The 18,961-nt window shown below is 37.6% G+C and overlaps 2 protein-coding genes across 2 annotated transcripts; both read right to left on the bottom strand.

Moving 5' to 3' along the window:
* Nucleotides 1–7,457: 7,457 nt before the first annotated feature.
* Nucleotides 7,458–7,835, bottom strand: LOC142538667 (uncharacterized). Its single transcript, XM_075643972.1, has one exon. It carries the CDS (start codon nucleotides 7,833–7,835, stop codon nucleotides 7,458–7,460), a length of 378 nt encoding a protein of 125 aa, XP_075500087.1.
* Nucleotides 7,836–11,210: 3,375 nt separating this feature from the next.
* LOC142539119 (ABC transporter G family member STR-like) lies at nucleotides 11,211–14,366 on the bottom strand. Its single transcript, XM_075644403.1, is given in 5 exon segments — nucleotides 11,211–12,915; nucleotides 13,030–13,298; nucleotides 13,379–13,558; nucleotides 13,777–13,964; nucleotides 13,967–14,366. Coding segments are annotated over 5 exon segments (2,448 nt in total). The 5' UTR covers nucleotides 14,136–14,366; the 3' UTR covers nucleotides 11,211–11,273.
* Between the last annotated feature and the right edge of the window lie 4,595 nt (nucleotides 14,367–18,961).

Here is an 18,961-nt window from a genome sequence, read left to right as displayed (position 1 = left end):
ATCATGGGGCGATGCTACTAGACGCTCTTACCATGATCCGATGGGTGCAATCAGAAATGAGTTCTGACATTTTTGATCAAGGTGTTGATGAAAAGAATGGGGCTAATTAGGGTAAGCCTGAATAAAGGATTATGTATATAATCACAAAGAGTTGTGAACCCACGGCTAGCTGTATCCCTGAACCATTGAAGGGTCACACAAGCGCTGGATTATTTGTTCCCGTTGAGAGAATAAATTGAAGGAGTTGGATTTATATTATGATATAGTTATGATAACTAAATTTTGAGAAAATAAATTCAAAGAGTTGAATTTATGATAAATTAAATTCAAGAATTTGAATTTATGAAATTTGGAGAGAATAAATTCAAGAAGTTGAATTTTTAAAATTGAGAATTTAATTTATTAAACTCAAAAGTTGAGTTTATTAAATATTAAATTTTGGAGGTGATAAATTCAAGGAGTTGAATTTATAATTTAAATATTAAATTCAAATGTTGAATTTATAATCGATTAAATTTATTAAACTCAAAGGTTGAGGTTATTAAATATTAAATTAAATATAGTGGGAAGTATGTTTAATGGGCTTGTAGGAGTACAAGTCCAACATACTAAATAATTTTGCACGAGATTGAGGCGTGACTTTTGGGAGAAATCGGAAAGGAGTTTTCGGCTCTTCCAATAAGAATACTATCAAAGTTTTTTTTTAAAAAAAAATTTTGATGTTCTATCTCTACGCAAAACATTTTCTATACTTTCTAGTGCAAGTTAGAAGAGCAACAAGTAATCCGATCGTGGACCTGATTCGAAGATTAAAGAAGTAGATAGAAGAATGTTCGTAGGGATTTACAACAAAATACCGGAGTAGTTGGTGCCAAGTGAAATTATTCACCAAAGTTATAATTCTTTAACGCCCTATGAATGTTTTTTGTTAAAATCATACGAGCGACCAAAGCAAAACATATTTTGATTATCAAAATAAATAAAAATTTTTAAAACTTCCGCTGCGTTTGGGCCTTTAGAAAACCTAGATCCAACATGAACCCCTTTAATTTTCAAACTCAGTTCTGATTCAGCCTGCACAATATAAATTATCCATGGTCTACTATCTGTTTCAAACACTGATTCAGAACAACAGTAATATTCAGTCAGATTCGAAACATCAATCATCAATACGGATCTGTTAAACTCATAAAACTGCGAATTTCTGACTCTAGTGTCGGTCTTGGCTAACTGATCACGGTTTCAACGTTGTTCAGATCCACCGCTATACCATATTTAGATATACTGTGCCCAAACATACAATCTGTCTCAGTCAAAACTCACATTGTGACAGTTTTTCATGCAATTTCTCTGTTCTCGAAGTACTCAACACAAATCTCAAGCGTTCGGTATAATCAGTCATATTCTTCGAATATATCAAAATGTCATCGATAGAATAATCACAAAACATTAAAATATTTCTGAATACGCGATTCATTAACTTCTAACATAATTGGAATATCCCAAGGAAAACATTTGATCTAATTTAACTCTTGGCCAGTAAATATTCAGACTGTTTTTTCAGCTCTTTCCATTCAATCAGTACAATCTATCCAGTAATTTAAAAATAAAAAATGTACCTGATACATATTCAATGCTGAAATCTATCTCTCTGACTAGAATCAATTCTGAATTTTTATCTGAGAAAACATCAGCAATTTTATATACCACTGGCAAATCAGCCAATGATAAGCTCGATTTCAGTAAATCAACTGAATAGATAAGGAATCTCTCCGCTCCTTTCTATAATAATCGAGTCATGGACAATACGGATATCAAAGGAATTCTCGATCTAGAACCCTTACCGTAAAATTTCCATTTATCAGCCATATCTGGTCTGAATCTCATCATCTTCTGGAAAAATCAACGGTAACTCTATATTTGGTCAACATATTCGTACCGATAATGTAATCACAATCAGATAACCCAAGCACTATATCATCTAACTCAATCTCATATCTGTCATACTGTGGCATACAAGGTCTAACAGATGTCATTGATACACAACTTCTACCCAACAGTGAAGAGATCAATACTACAGCAGATAATAACTCAATAGACAAAGCATATATCAATGTGATTCATTCAAAGATAATCGTAGGGAATGCATTAGTATCTATCAATATCTATGCAAAATAACCATACAGGAAACTATTACCTGCAACTACATCGTCAGGTGCGTCCTGGCCTTGGCTGTGATTGAGGAGTCGTCGGTGGTGACTGGAAAGAGTGAACACCCGATGATTGTCTATCAGGCGGTGCCACTGATCCAGATGATTATGTTCTTAGGGGTCGTTAGGAGATTCGCTGTGGACAAACTTTACCAAAGTGTCCTGGCTGTCGAAAAACGTGGCAACTACCCAACACACCTCAGCATTGCCCTGTAGGATGTCTTCCTCCACAAGTTCTACAATAAACCCCTGTATAACCTCTGGCTAGAACCAATGGAGCTAGATGAACTACTCCCTAACTTCTTAAATTGTTTCTTTCGAGCTTTCAGAAAATCTTTCTTTCCCCTACTACTACTGCCACTAGCGAATCTAGATGGAGACTCCAAGAATTGAGCTGGAGGTTGGGGCTGTTACTGTGATTGAGCAACATACGACTATCCTCGATGTTGGATCAAACTTGCCTCAGCTCCTTTTGCTCTATTCAAAGCATCAATAAAACTATGGGGTCGCTCAACATTTACCAATGCAGATATCTCAGTATTCAATCCATTGATGAACTGATCAGTTACAGCTTCATCATTCCCAACCATGTGAGGCGCAAAACATAGTAAAGTAAAGAATTTTGCTACATATTCTTCAATATTCAATTGGCTCTGTTTCAGGTTGGTAAATTCTGTACTCTGGTCCTGTCGGTACGATCCTGGGAAAAATCTTTTATAAAACTCAGCTTTGAAGATTTTTCACGTAATCACTGTACTTACGCTGTTCTAAGGCTTCCTTGGTTGCGATCCACCAACTCTTCGCGACCTCGTGTATCTGGTGCCCAATCAGTTTAACTCTACGTTCATCTGGGTAGTCAAGTGAATCAAACAGCATTTCTATGTCATCTAGCCAACTCTCACAATCATTTGACGTCTCAAACCCTTTCAGAATCGACGGTTGAAATGACTGAAATCTCTTCAACATTGTTTCCATCGGAGTTTCTGCCACATCCATCTGATAAATCGAAGTACTATCTGGTTCTTGAATTCTTCGAGGAGGTATATCTGATTACCAAAAGAATTAGTAACCAAATACAACAAACCTATTTCAGTCCTCCTCTGATCATCTTACTGCTGATCAAGAATCGGTTCTGATTCATTTTCAAATAATACATATTTCCAATCACATCAGATAAACAGGTAAACATGTATTATATAAGGCAGTAACACATGCTAGCATTCAAAAGAAAGGAAAGAAAACGCATTCTACCCCGCACACTAGCTCCTATCTCAATCTAAGGGGAACCTACTGCTCTGATACCACATACACTGAGGACCCGGACGCTAATTCATTTCTTAATCATCTTTGGGAATACTTAGATCAATTAATAAACAGGGTCTAAATTTTTTTTTTAAAATATAAGAGTACGCAACATATGAAATAACTCTTATTTCATTTACAAGATTAATATCCAGATCTAAGTACAAGTCCTGTACAAAAGTAAATCATAACAAGTACTGTTCATTCACTACATGTCCGGTAATGAAACAGATCTACTTCTGGGTCCGAATCTCCACGCTAAACTAGTCCTCTTTCGTCCTCGTCTTGACCCTGATCCTGTCCCACCTGTTGTCATGCACACATACAAACAAGACAACAGCCGGATAACTCCGGTGAGAAATACAATCCCAGTATAAACAATGTATACATGCAATCATATAAACAGATATAAAAGCATGAAACAGTTATCAATAACATGTATCAAATCTGAAAGACATGAAACGATATAAAGCTGTAAATCAAACTCTGACTCGCAATCTCTGACTCGACTCTTTCCTAATCTAGAGATCCCAATCTGAATAAGAATGCAACAATCTCCCACCTACTCTCCCGATCGTGGTGGCGGTATGTTCTTATTTACGGACTTTGGTCCTCTCTATATCGAATCTCGACGATAGAAGTCGCTCTTCTTCTAAGCCACATCAATATGATCAAACGTCCGGTGTCTTGGCATATACTGCCAAAGACTTGGCATATCCTGCCAAACTATCATGCACATCAGCCAATGACTAGGCACATCAGCCCGTGACTTCTCACATAACAAATGCTTGACTATAAATCAATAGGATAAGCGTATCAATCTCGAACACTGCAACATATCGAGGCAATGACAATTCAGTATGTGATTTTTGGAAACTCAATTTAAATCAAACTCGATTTGTGCAATCCCGAATCAACATTGATTTATATTTTTCTCTTCTTGGTCTGACGAAGTCGAAGTCTCGAATTCAACTCTGTCCATACTCAATCTAGTAATGACAATATCGAATAAGCACAATATCAATATACATTCTCAAATCAATACTGGATATAATCAGAACTAATCAAATTCTGTTTCAACGGCATAACTGTACAATCTCTAAATACCGGCAATACAATATCAGCATATACAAATCAGTAACTCATCTGATCCAAATCTGAATAATATCAATATACCCCGCAATACAGTATCAATCAGATATCAATCCCAACATATCATAATCGATAACAATACAATTCTGATATCAAATCGGTCTAATCACATTCAAATCACTCTGAAAATTCATAACAATTACATACGGTATCTGTTCTTCGATCCGGTTTCAATTATACGATGTCTACTATGTCAAGAACACCATATATCAATCATATCTGATTCTGTCAATATCATAATTTCAAATCATATCAGAACATAATAAAACTTACGTCCAGTTGAAGCTCTCGTCAATAGAAACTCAGTACTAAAGTCGGATTAAAAATCAGACGGACGGATTGTTCCAAGTCAAAAATCGAAATCTGAAAAGGCGTAAAGATTTTCTTCAACTATTCTCGTTCCTTTTCTTTCTGCTGATTCTTTCTCGTTTATGCTGAGGAATAATAGGAAATGAACTAATATATATCTGTCATGCATGCCAAGAAACGTGGCTCACTCCTTTGTGCAGCACGTCTCGCGCATATGCGCGACCTCTCTCGGCGCATATGCGCGAGACAATATGTCTCGGCGCGTGTCATCATGGTAACTCGCACATATGCGCGCCCTCACTTGGCGCATATGCGCGAGGTTCTTCGCAACTCTCTGCCACCCTCGCGCATATGCGCCGGTCCATGTCGCGCATACACGCGAGGTGCTCTGCCTATCTCGCGCATATGTGCCAGGCGGGGTCGCGCATATGCGCGAGGGCTCATCCTCGCACATACATCAATTCTTCTTTGCGGCTTTTCCGGTCTGATCCGTACAATCTATAATCACCTCAATTATCAACAAATCATTTTCGATTATAATAACAAAAATTCTCGGGCATTACATCAGTACCACAAGGAAGTACTAAAACAGGTGCATAAGTCAACTTATCTTTCAGTGCTTGGAATGCTTGTTGGCACTCTATGGTCTATTCAAACTTGATAGACTTCTTTGTCAATCTCGTCAGTGGCAATGCTATCTTTGAAAAATCCGCTATGAACCGTCTGTAATATCTTGCTAAACCAAGAAAACTTCTAACCTCTGAAATTGTCTTTGGAATGGACCATTGCTTAATAGACTCAATTTTGGATGGATCCACCGATATTCCTTCTTTCGAAACGATATGGCCCAAAAACGCCACCTGCTCCAACCAAAATTCGCATTTCTTCAACATAGCAAATAATTGCTTATCCCTCAATAGCTGCAACAAAGTCCTCAAATGCTCACTGTGAAGTTCTCGTGTCTTAGAGTAGATCAAAATGTCGTCAATAAAAACAATGACAAAGTTATCCAAATAAGGCTTAAAGACACGATTCATTAAATCCATTAAAACTAAAGGAGGAGTATTGGTTAGTCCAAATGACATCACCAAAAATTCATATTGACCATACCTCGTTCTAAAAGCAGTCTTTGGTATATTCTCCTTCTTCACCTTCAATTGATTGTACCCTGACCGGAGATCAATTTTCGAGAACACTGTTGCTCCATGCAATTGATCGAAAAGATCATCAATCCGCGGCAAATGATATTTATTTTTAACAGTTACCTTATTCAGTTCTCGTAGTCAATACTTAATCTCAAAGATCCATCTTTCTTTTTCACAAATAAAACTTGAGCTCCCCATGGCGAGGAACTAGGATGGATAAAACCTTTATCTAATAGCTCCTGCAATTGATTCTTCAAATCTTTCATCTCGGTCGGAGCCATTCTGTATGGAGCCTTAGAAATTAGAGTCGTACCTAGAATCAAATCAATAACAAACTCTACCACTCGATCAGGTAGTATTCCAGGCACCTCCTCAGAAAATAAATCAAAATAATCTTTCACCACATCAACATTTTGCAATCGCGTATTACTTTCTTTTCTCACATCCGATACCGAAGCAAGAAAACCGAAACAACCATTGTGCAACAATTTTGTAGCTTGAAAACAGGAAATAATGGGAATACTCAACGAAGACCTTAAACCAACAAACACTTCACCCATAGGATCATCGTCTAAAAACTTCACTGTCTTGCCCAGAAAATCAATCACTGCATGATAGGCAAACAACCAATCCATACCCAATATGACATCAAAAGCAGCCATTAGAATAAATATTAAATCAACAAACAATAATCTCGTACCCATCTTTACAGGACAGGCCTTAAGGATACTAGTTGGCCAAATTTCATCTCCAGAAGGCAACACAATATTAAAATGTAAAGGCATGACAGTAGGTTCAACAGTTAAAGTATGCATAAACACTTCAGACATAAAAGAATGAGTCGCACCAGTGTCAATCAATGTAAATGCTTCCTTGCAGGATATTAATAACCTGATATTACAGAAGAATCAGGATTAGCACCCTCTTTTTTCATTGCAAAAATTCTACCTTGAACCCTTCATTTATCCAAAGAAAGAAGGCATTTATGCGCCATGTGCCCCACTTCTTTGCATCTGAAAAATCGGCCACTGCCCACCAAACATTCTCCAATGTGTGGCTTTCCACACTTAGGACACAATTGTCTCTCAAGATCCGAGGAAGACAACGGAGGTTTATTACGCTGCTCCATCTTAACTTTCCCCTTGTGGCCGCCTCGAACTTGAGTACTTGCCCCTTGACCTCTCGCTTGGAAAGTTTGTCTTCTTAAATGTCTCTCATTCTCGATCTCATGTTCATCATGTAAGGCAAGCAATGCTTTCTCAACAATATCTTGATATGTGACAACTTTCGACATGTGAACATTTCTTCTAATCTCTGGCCTCAAACCACGGAGAAAGTATTATCCCTTGTCTTTATCATTTTCAGCAATAAAGGGAACAAAGACGAATCCTTCTTCAAATTTGAGAGTATACTCATTGACATTCATGGAACCTTGTCGCAATTCATAAAATTCTTTTACCTTTTTGGACTTGACTTCACTTGAAAAATACTTGGCATAGAATAAATCTTTGAACTCATTCCACTTTAATTCACGAGCATTAACAGTAACCTTGGTAGCTTCCCACCAAATACCGGCTGCTTTCACTAGCATAAAAACAGCACAAGTCAGTTTATCTCTATCAGTGAACTTCAAATAATCAAAGATAGCCTTCAATGACTTGAACCACTCAAGAGCCACTAGTGGATCAGGACCACCGATAAATTCAGGAGGATTCATCCGCCTGAATCGATCATAAGAACCATCTTCAGCACTTTCCGTTCTTCCTTGACCCCTTCATTGGCCACAACCTGAGTCGAGGTGTGCATGGTCAGTAACTGCTGAATCTGTTCGCCACGGACCTTAGCCTGTTCTTTTAATAACTAACTGAATTCGTCTACAACTTTCGCAGTCTTAGCAGTGATTGGGGTCCTATCATCCCCTTCAGTGCTTTTTCTTTTGGGAGGCATTTTCTACAAATAGGCTCATTTTAACACAGCTAGGAAGAAATGATATACCAATGGCAATGAAATAGAATAATTCCTCAATGTTAAAATATATAGATGCAGGATAAAAAACATACCAGATTGTCCTAGGTAGAAGAAGTCATATATGGTCCGAAGAAACTTGCTCTGATACCAATTGAAACAACCCACCCACATGAAAAAAAAATTTAAAAAAATAACATTCGCGGAAGCCTTCCATTTTAAAGGGGAATAATAAAATACTATTTCCAAAACCAAGATTATCAACTTTAAACATAACCATTCCCAAACTACGGTCAAAAGACACCACAAATTTTCTTAATTCATTCTACAAAATACATGTTACTTAAAATTTTCAATGTTCACTACACCAAAATAAGTGTGACATTACAAAAGTTTCCCCTTATCTTCCTATATGACTTCTTCCGCCTTTGACAATCCATTTCATTCTTTCTTGTTACCTGCAACACATGAAATTAACTGAATGAGCTTATAACTCAGTAAGCAGAAAGCTATAAATAACAAATACATATACATACACTTGGTTTGAATAACATGGATATGGAAATGAAAACTATGTAATACCATCTTCAATGAACAATAGATATCAAGGCAATATAGATGGTATCTCCTGGCATGAATTAAAGAAATGAATTGAAAGTCCTGTGACATTTGACCTGTGACCATGTAATAAGTATCTCTTTGATATTATTATCAAAACTGTGAGAGATACTCCTTTGTCATGCAATTGTCCAATAACATGCTTATGAATACTATCGATTCTTTACTTTAATCAATAAAAACTTCATTGAGGCAATTGAACAAACACTTGGTAGGCAACAATGGCTTACTAGCTCCTTTATCAATAAATTCAATGGTGTTCCTTATATAACAACATATATATCAATAACATAGCAATGGAAGGAGTTAGGCAACAATAAACATGGCTTTTGTACATATATATCATGTGAGCAAAGAAGAAAAGCATCTACTTACAACCCAAGAAGCAAATGGTTTCCTAGATGATCTTGAAAAGATTCCTACAACAATATACATATCATCAACCATTAATCATCACCATTAAACAAAGGAATCAACCAAGCCAACTTATACCTTCAACTTCTCAGACCCTTCAAAACTTAAATACAGAATTCTTACCGTGGAGCTTGAAAAATTAAGTAGGAGATGCTAAGATATTTACTAGAATCCTTGTGCTTGAAGTGGAGAGATTTTGAAGAGAAAACCTTGAGAAAGAAGAGCTTGAACCGATAGAAAATAAAGGAAGGAAAGGAAATGTGTAGAAGTCTCTAGACAATTCATATATAAGTCATAAAATCCCTCAAAATCGCATTTTCAAAAAGCACTATCGCCCAGACTAGCGCCGCGGCGCCACCTTCCTGGCGCTGCATCGCCAGGGCTTCGGCCCTACAGCGCTGTGGCACTGCCTCTTGCGTCCAAGGACACCAGTAGCGCTGCAGCGCTGTCCCCCACTGCTGCCTAAAATCATCACCAATCCACCTAGAATCTATCCGCTTCCAATGCCATGAAATATCAATGCAACTAAACATCCAAATACATCATCAAATCATCCATTAAAACCATCACAACAAGAACTCATCCCCCATAATCCATTACCAACTAAAAAGCATATACCAATACAATAACCATACTTTTACCATCCAAATGTACATAACCATAAACAATAACCATTATACAAATCTCAACCATCAAACCATATGAATACTCATTACCATACCATACAATTATAAATCATGAATATACAATAATCGTATCTCCAAAACATCAAACCAACGAATACATCATTGACAATAGAATGATAAAAAGGTTGGGATATTACAAGAGCGACCCTCGGCCCTTCTAGCCCTTTCCAGCCATGTGTGGACCACTGTAGCTCATGGCTAGGACCCTCACAAGCCCAACCCCTCACCTGGACAGCACCCGCACGGCCTCTCTTTCTTTTTCTCCCAATCGCGTGCCCTGGTTCCCTTGTAAGGCCCTAGATTTCGAACAACCCTTGCCCTTTCGTTTCCAGCCTTGTATCGTGCATCTAAGGGTCCCTAAACCATCTGAAAATTGACCCTTCTAATAGCCCTAACTAGGCAGCCCCTTTGTGCATCGTTATTTTGAATTATAAGGCATTAAAATCCAAGTTTTTGGCATGTACAATTCATAAAACGAAAATATAATGAGAGATATCAGATTTTTCATGCAAACATTTATTTTCACACATACTATGGTATGAACGATGAGAAAAGAAGGAATAAAGCGTGCTTTTGCTTGATTCACGAACGTATAAAAAGTTCTAGATGAGAAGGTACGTTGTCGGAGAGACGGGGAAGCCTTGCTGCGTTTTTCCTTCAAAATCCACGTGAAAGTGGCTAGGTTTCGTGTAGATGTGTGCGTGTGGCTAGGGAGAAAAAATCCTAGGTTTCTTAGTGTAGGAGGCGTGTGGTTTGAAGAGTTATAGGGCTTGGAAATACCTCATATGGTTATAAATAATAAGGTAGAAATTTTGGCCCAATAACCTTAGCATAATAGGCTCATTAGGCCAATTAGAATGTAGGAAAAACTTTAAAAGACACCATTTTCGAAATTTTCATATTTAATATGCCATATATTAAATAATTAAAATAATCATTTAATAAAAATATTTTGCCTTCAGAGTCCCTAGTCTCCGTTCCTCATTCGCGTCTCGAATAACACTTAAAACCCAGATTTATGTATTCTAATAGAAAATCACATTTTTAACATGTAAACATTCCTACCACCATTAATTAATACAATTAAAATAATTTAGTTAGGAATTTTTTATTTTTTTTAAATTTACATGCAGTTGGATAACATTATCGTACTTTGAATCTCACATATTTTCTACAGTGTTATCTAATGGTGCCCAACAAGAACTAAAGCTACTACGTTTGCATCCGAGAATGAATAAAGTACTGGATTTTTTCTGACTTTGTTCCATGGATATGTCCACGTTATTCTTTTATTTTTCACGTTAAAAAAGTGTAAAGTAGACCAAATATTACAAATCCCGAAGACATTTTGGATGCTAGAAAACTCGATAAAACTGGGCTACCCCTGTTTCAGGGGTGACCAACTGCCTTGCATTTGAGAAAGCTGTCAACCTCAAAGAAAGATGGGAACAATAAACTGTCAAATCCAGGCTTTATTTTCTCACATTTTTAGAATAAAACCTGAGAACCACATAAAAGAAGAACCGATAAAGAACACCCCATGCCAGCAGAATACCAATGTCAATCCAGATATTCTCGATCTTATGAATATCCATTGTGAATAGAATGTCTTCACCAATTAAATTGCAGCTAGAGGGCAATGGTTGTGATACGTTGTGTAGTTCACTGAGCTTTATCTCTCCTAGGGGACCTGGCGAAAGTTCGTTTCTTTTTCCATGGTAGCAATGTGAGCCTTTGAATTCATTTATAAGCAATGCTTCAAATGGGTACTTGAGTGCAGATATATAATGAAGCCATTTCCAATATTTGGGGATTTGGGAAGGCTTCAAGAAGAACCCACAAGTTAAGAAGAACAGAGCTGTTGTGGCTATCACTACTGCGTAGCCAGTGATGTAACTTGGAACCATTGCACTCACCAGCATCACGTAGGCATTGGTCGTTATCAGCGAGGCATAGAGGGTCAGCCAGAAGTTGAGGATGCTGCTATTTAAATGAAGCATGAATTTAGTGATTGCTGCATATGTGAATGCCTGGGCTGCGAAAAATGGGAGATAGACTAGAAGGGAGGAGATAACATAAGAGGAAGCTCGATAAGAATTGTGGGATGTTTCTCGGATGAAGATGAACCTTTCTTCAATGAAAGTTGGGACGGCGTCATTGGAAGAGAAGAAGATGAGGCAGACTGCGAAGATGTAGAAATTGAGAAGCTTGTTTATGGAATTGAAGTCCTGTTCGTGGAGATTCTTGAAGAGGGTTGAATGTACCAGAGCCATCACTGTCAGGACAATCTCACGGGACAAGAAGAGTTCAGGGGTCCGAATCACGTTCAAGGTAGTTCTCCACGATAAGACAGCCACCTCGCGGAGCCAGGGGTTGGCAAACTTGTGCCTGTGCTCAGACTCATCAAGTATTTCTTCTGCCATGTCAAACTCTTCATAAGAAGGAACATATGGATCAGGTTGAGTGGTAAAGACAAACGGTGTCATTGTATGTGAAGGGTTTCGGTTGGGCATTTGATAATGGTTCGAAATGTGACTTCTAGAAACTGAATATGGTGTTTTTCCTGGAGTTTGTCCTGGTGTATGCGAAGGTGTCCACGTTGGAGGGCGACGTGGGGTTCCTGTTACACCTTGGTAGATCCAGGTTGAGAAATCTTTGTAAAAGTGGGAAGCCAACCGAGCATTATAGATTCCACTCTGCATGCTCATAGGCGTATGAGCAGTCCTGCCTTTTCGTTCAAGGGAAGCGTTGAATTCATCGTAATCATCACTGTTGTCAAATTGCCCTGAAAAAGCATGAGACTCCATGTTTCTAGTCGAAAATTGGCTGCTATGGAGATTAAAGTGCTTTGAGCAAGGACTCTTTCCATGAGGAGTCATAGGAGTTTTGGACCTTTTTGGTGTTTTAGGAATCGGAGTTCTTGCAACTTGATCTGGTTTTATCCCATCGCGTTGATACAGCACAAGAGGATCAAGTCCAACAGTTGAGCCATCATATTCTTTGATCACATCTAGGAGGTATTCTAAGCTGTTTTCACCATCAGGAACTGGCCTTTGGAACCCAGAAAGATATGCAGATAGATCAGTCGGAGTTCCCATGTATATCAGTCTCCCCCTGTACTATAAAATTGGTTACCTTACCAAGATATGCAGAATTCTCATGACTGGATCCTCCAAAAGTCCCTACAATGTGATCAATCATCAAGCCAATTGGGAGAGGCACACATACCTTGCAAGCACCGTGATATGGTCAAGGAGCATTTGAATTCTGAATGAAGGCTGGTGTATTGTCATGAGGACTATGCTGCCACCCCTTGCAATGTCCTTCACCCTTTCTACTACGCTGAAAGCACTCGTGGAATCAAGACCTGAAGTTGGCTCATCAAGGAACAAGAGTGATGGCTTGTGGATTATGTCAATTCCAATGGAGACTCTTCGCTTTTCTCCACCCGAGACTCCTCTTTTCCCCTCATTGCCAATGTATGTATGCATTGCACTCTGCAAAATCATACATGTTTTCAAAAAACCAAAAGAGGGAGAAGGAGAGTGGAAGGCCTATCAAGAAAACTTATCCGTACTATCAGGCCAAGTTGTTCGACGAGCTCAAGGACTCTCTTCTTCTTTTCAGCGGTGGAGATTGTTGGAGGAAGCCTTACTTCAGCAGCAAACATAAAGGTCTCGAAAACTGTTAACATGGGGAAGAGCTGATCATCTTGCATCACATAAGATGAAATCATCTTCATGTAGCTGGTTGTCACCTGCAAAATGAACCACCATTATTAACTTGCTAGCTTTATGAATGGGGATTTGGACAAGGTTTGAATCCTTGCCGTTCTCCAAATTTGGGAGACTGCATGCCACTTGGTCAAGAGGCCTTTGACAATAACATTTTTTCATATTTCAATCCATTTTACGTTCATTTCCGTACATTGGCTACTGTAAATGCCTGATTGATAATCGATACAGAAAAACGTACTTGTTTACCATCTACTCTGACAGCACCTTCAAGACTTCCCTGAGCAATCCGGCCTGCCAAAGCATCGAGAAAGGTAGACTTGCCGGCACCACTGGGACCCATGATGGCCAATATTTCTCCTCTTGCAGCCTGCCCAGAAATGTCATTAAGAAGATAAGTTTCCTTATTGATCCACATGTCGTCTTTTTAATTTTCTTCAATACACTGTAAGACAAGTTCTTGAACTCGAGACCATGTCCCGGAAGCAGCTCTTGCGGCTGCCTTGCCACGTTTTTATCCCCTTGCTTATTTGGGTCCATATCCAACAGGCTCTCGAGGTTCCTATTCTTCCCCTTATGGTTAAGCGAAACTTTTGCCATTTTCTCCAACTCTATGATTGTGAAAGTTGCACTTTCTTTAGAACTGGAATTGAGATACGTAGGAACATATATAAATTAAAATAGATAAAAGGGTATAAAATTGTGACGGTTAAAATGAAGGAAATGGTACAGCGCAAGGCTGTAACATTGTCTTTGTACTTGTCGTTGGTTTACTTTGATATCTCCGGGGAACATATCTTTGAATCATTTGGTTATGAAAAAAGAGACAAATTTCTGTCGTATTTGAATTGTTTTTTTGTGATTCATTGTTCCAGTCCAACAACAATATTTGTTCAATTCTAGTAATGCATTGGTGAATCTTTTCTTCTTTTACAACGTTGCTCGTCGTAGGTACCCTTCTCCTTTTGAGGTAATGTTTCTTCTTTCAAACGCCAATAGAGCTCCATTTCAGTTTTATTACTTCATTTGATGAATAATAAAAAAATTTATTTCCAAGTCATATTGACCAATAATTGTCCGAAACTATTCAGCAAATTTTCGATATTTCAAGCAATTACAGATTTAAAATTGAACACGAATCAATCAGTTGTTCTGCTATGATATTTTATTTACATGCCATTGAAAATGTTAGAAGTGATTCAATATAGGGATGACACTTTCCTCCGTAACCGATGGTGAATCCGATATCCGACCTGACATTTCGGTTATAGTGTTTATTCTAATATTTTTTTTTTAATGATATTAATTATATCAAATGAAGAAAATTATTAGTAAAGAATTGATGCTATTTTGTTTCGAAAATGATTTTATGATAAATTGTTTTTAATATTTGCTCATTTTACTATAATGTTTAATTTTTTCCTTATTTTTCTAAACAATTTAGTAAATATCCATAACTTACTCGAAATAATTCAAATTTGATAAAATTCAATTATAGTTGGTGATAGATATTTGGGTAGAGTATGGATATCCAATCATCCGACAGGTATGATGGTGGAGATTAAATTGGATACCCGATGGAGATGGGGATGGGCAGGGGTGTAAATGAACCGAGCTGGTTCACGAGATTTTCGAGCTAACTCAAAAATATTTAATTCGTAGTCGAGCTTGTCGAATTCAAGTCAAACTTGAACATGTTCAATATTTTTTTCGAACTGAATTCGAACCTAAATTATTTTGTTCGATAATTTTTTAGTCGCTCAAAGCTTTAGTAATTTATTAATATAATATAATTATTTATTAAGTAAATAAAATATGAGTCTTTCGAGTACAATAGTTCGAATCTTTCGCGAACATATTCGAATCTTTCGAGCCAAACTCAAACTCGAGCTTTAATTCGAACCGAATTTGATATGAATCCTCGTACGCCAGAAAGACAAACACGATTAATTGGAACCGCGCCCCACGATTCAATAACGATTAAGGATCTGTAATGTAAAGTCCAGATATTTTGAATCAAGCAATACACGTGGTTTAGTAATAATGAATCCAACGATTGATATAGATAGCTACACCAAAATGAATCCTAAATAGGTAGTGACTGAATCCAGTAATGCATAAGTATCTACAACTAAAATGAATATCATTCTTGCGACAAATATATCATTAAATACAATTGTGTTCAAACTTAAAGAATTTCTATCATTAATTACCCAAAATGTAAGGTCCATGATATTTGAACTACGTAGTCTGACTGCATGCAATCTAGGTTTTATTTAAAATATGTGTTTAATGATTTTTATATATTTAATGCACGATTATTGCATAGATATGTGTTTATTTCATTGTTTGTTAAGATTTCAAGCATTAGGGCTTTAAGTTGTATTTCGCGCTCGAACGAGGAATGGAGACCGGAGATAATCATGAAAAATATTTTTATTAAATAATTCTTTTTATTAATTTAATATATGGTGTATTTAGGTGAGATTTTTGAAAATTGGTCTTAGTTGGGTATTTTTACCCATCAGGTCATATTTTAATCGGTACACAAAATTTAGCGAGTTGAGGGACTTTTTAAGGGTTCTCTATATTTTTTAAAACGTACCAAAACGAAATATTTTTCGGGAGTGTTACTGGACTTGATGAAGAATTTATTTTCTTGCTTAATGGGCAAAAAACTCTTTTAATCCATTTAATTTTAATTAAGGCCCGTTCATACATGAATTTTGTACTTAAACACTAGTTAATCAAACCCTAAACCTAATACACACCCCATGGCCGCTCTCCCCCATCAGCAACAACAGGTTTTCAAAAATCATTCAACAGCCCTCGGTTTTTCTATCTAGCTTTCAAGAAAAACGCCTCCCCGCCTCTCTGTTGTAAGTAATACACGCATATCTTCGAATTTTGAACACATAAACATTAAGGCACGCCATGTATATCTTTTTCTCATCATTTACACCATTTATATGCTGATGTATAAGTAGTTGCATGGAGAATGCTTTGATTTATCTTGTGGGATCATTTTTGCAAGGTTTGACATGATATATGCAGACCCTTTTGTACAAACTCACGTTTTTTGTTTTCCTTGTGTAAAGGGGCTGCCGACTTGGGTTGCTAAGGAGCTGATAATGTCGTGAATGATGAGGATTATGCGCTGGAGTCGAGTCTTGGTTTGTTTAGGTGAGGGCCGATCGATTTTTGTAGAGAAACATAGCGGCTATATGACTATATCGAAGGTTTGTGATATGAATCCTCGTACGAAGAAAGGCAAACACGATTAAATTAGAATCGCGCCTTCAATTCAATAACGAACAAGGATCGTTGTTATGTCCCGATATTTTGATTCAAGCAATGCATGATTTTCACCCCTAAACTACGTGGATTAGTTATAAAGAATCACAAGGAAAACAACCGAAACTAGACGAACCTTTAAAGAACAAGCCTATGACAATCCGTGTAAGAAACGATTGACAACGCCACAAAGCATAAACTTTGATTAGTTTGATTTTTTTGTTACAAAGCAATAAGTTTTTTTTTTTTTGTTTGAGAGAAAACTTAAGAACAATCTAATTATATTAATAAATAATGTCTCAAAATCTTCTAAATTTAGTCCATACATTTTAGCAAATAAGAAAGATTTGAAATCTAGTTACCTAAACAACTTGGACTCTAAACTAGGAAACTAGGATTTTTCCCACAGGTCTTCGTGAAACGTACCGTAGACTCTACGTCTGTCCTCGCTGTATCAAGACAGGTCTTTCCAGCGTGTTTATGTCTTCACTCACACGTACCCTGGGAAACTTCCTAGGAGGTCACTCATCCCAGAATTGCTCCAAGTCATGCACGCTTAACTTTGGATTTCTTTTATGATGAGCTACCGAAAAGAAGATGCACTTTTTTGATATGAGTAGTACTGTAAAGCCCCGAAAATTTAAAGGTCCACGCGAACCACATGCATACGATTTATTAAATTCTCTTGTATTTTAACTAAATGATTTAATTGCATTAATTAATTATGTGGTGCATTTTTACATGTTTAAAATATATTTTTCTACATGGTTGCATTAAAATGTATTTTTAAAGGATATTCGAGTTGCGATCGAGGAACAGAGACCAAGGGCTGAAAAATAGAAAATAATTTTTATTGGTTAATTGTTTTTAAATTATTTAAATTAAGGGTGATGCTTTTTATTATTTTTGAAAATAAGGGGTTTTGAGGTGAATTTATACGCCGGGACGTAAATTTTATCGGTGTTGGATTTTCAACAAAAATACGAACGTTTTGACAACCCGGCTAATAAATTCACAAACTTATTTTAGCAAAACTATTTTAATATTTTAATTAAATCATAATCAAGCACTAATGGGCCTAAATTTATGCTTAATGGGCCTAAGCCTTAATTAGTGATTTAATTAGTGTTTAAATATGATAAACCACCCCAAACCCTTCACACAAACTCACGCCTCACTTTTCAGAATTGTTGCACACCAAAATTCTCCCAAATACACGACACACACGCACCATCACAATTTGGAGAAAAATCGAGAAAAGCTCTAGGAATTCAAGCCAAGGTTCTTGCCCCGGTTCTTCGCAATCGTCAACGTATTTTCGTGCGTTAAATACGCAAAGGCACGCCATATTCTCCCTTTTACTCATAATCACACCATATTATGTGATTTTTTATGAATTTGCATGCAAACAAGTCATCCAACCTTTAAAATTTCGTAGCCATGCATATAGGTGTTCAAATTCTTGCTTTTGGTTCCAAAAATATGTTTTATGTGTTAAAAGGGGCTGCCATGAATTAGGATATGAGTTTAGTATGTATTTCCACAAGTTTAAAGGTCTTGAATCGCACACAAAAGCAGCAAACCAGAAACGTTCAAAGCTGGAACCAAATTGATCACTTTTCTGTCATGGTTCTTGCGGGAATCGGTTGTAAGGGATTGGCTACTGGGCTTGGGTTCGGTTGTGACCAGAGCTTGGCTAGGGTTGGTCATGGTCAAGGGAAGAGTCCTAGCCATGCTAGGACTCGAGACCATGGGCTAGGGAGGAGTCCTTGTTGAGAAGGACTCCACCCGAGAGAAAGCCCAAGGGGCTGTGCAGATTTCAGAAATTTGTGCAGGGAGGAGGGCTCGGCCAGGGGGCTTGGGCTGGGCTAGGTTAGGTCCTTAGGGTCCTAGAAGGATGCTAGAGGGGTTGGTTCAGGGTCTGGTATGGTTTGGTTTAGCTAGGGCCGAGCAAGAACATGAAACCATGAGGAGAAGCCATTAGCGCAGGTTGTTGTGCAGAGTTCAGTGGTTGCTGCTCACATCCAAGGGCTTGGGCTAGGTCTGGGCTGGGTCTGGGCATGGTCCAGGGTGGTTTGGGGCAGGTTGGGTCAAGTGGATGGGCTGGAAGTGTCCTAGTTAGGCTAGGAGTC

The sequence above is a fragment of the Primulina tabacum genome, chromosome 3 (assembly GCF_025594145.1).
Source record: "Primulina tabacum isolate GXHZ01 chromosome 3, ASM2559414v2, whole genome shotgun sequence".
Lineage (NCBI taxonomy): Eukaryota > Viridiplantae > Streptophyta > Magnoliopsida > Lamiales > Gesneriaceae > Primulina > Primulina tabacum.
This window is presented reverse-complemented; position numbering and strand designations above follow the sequence as displayed.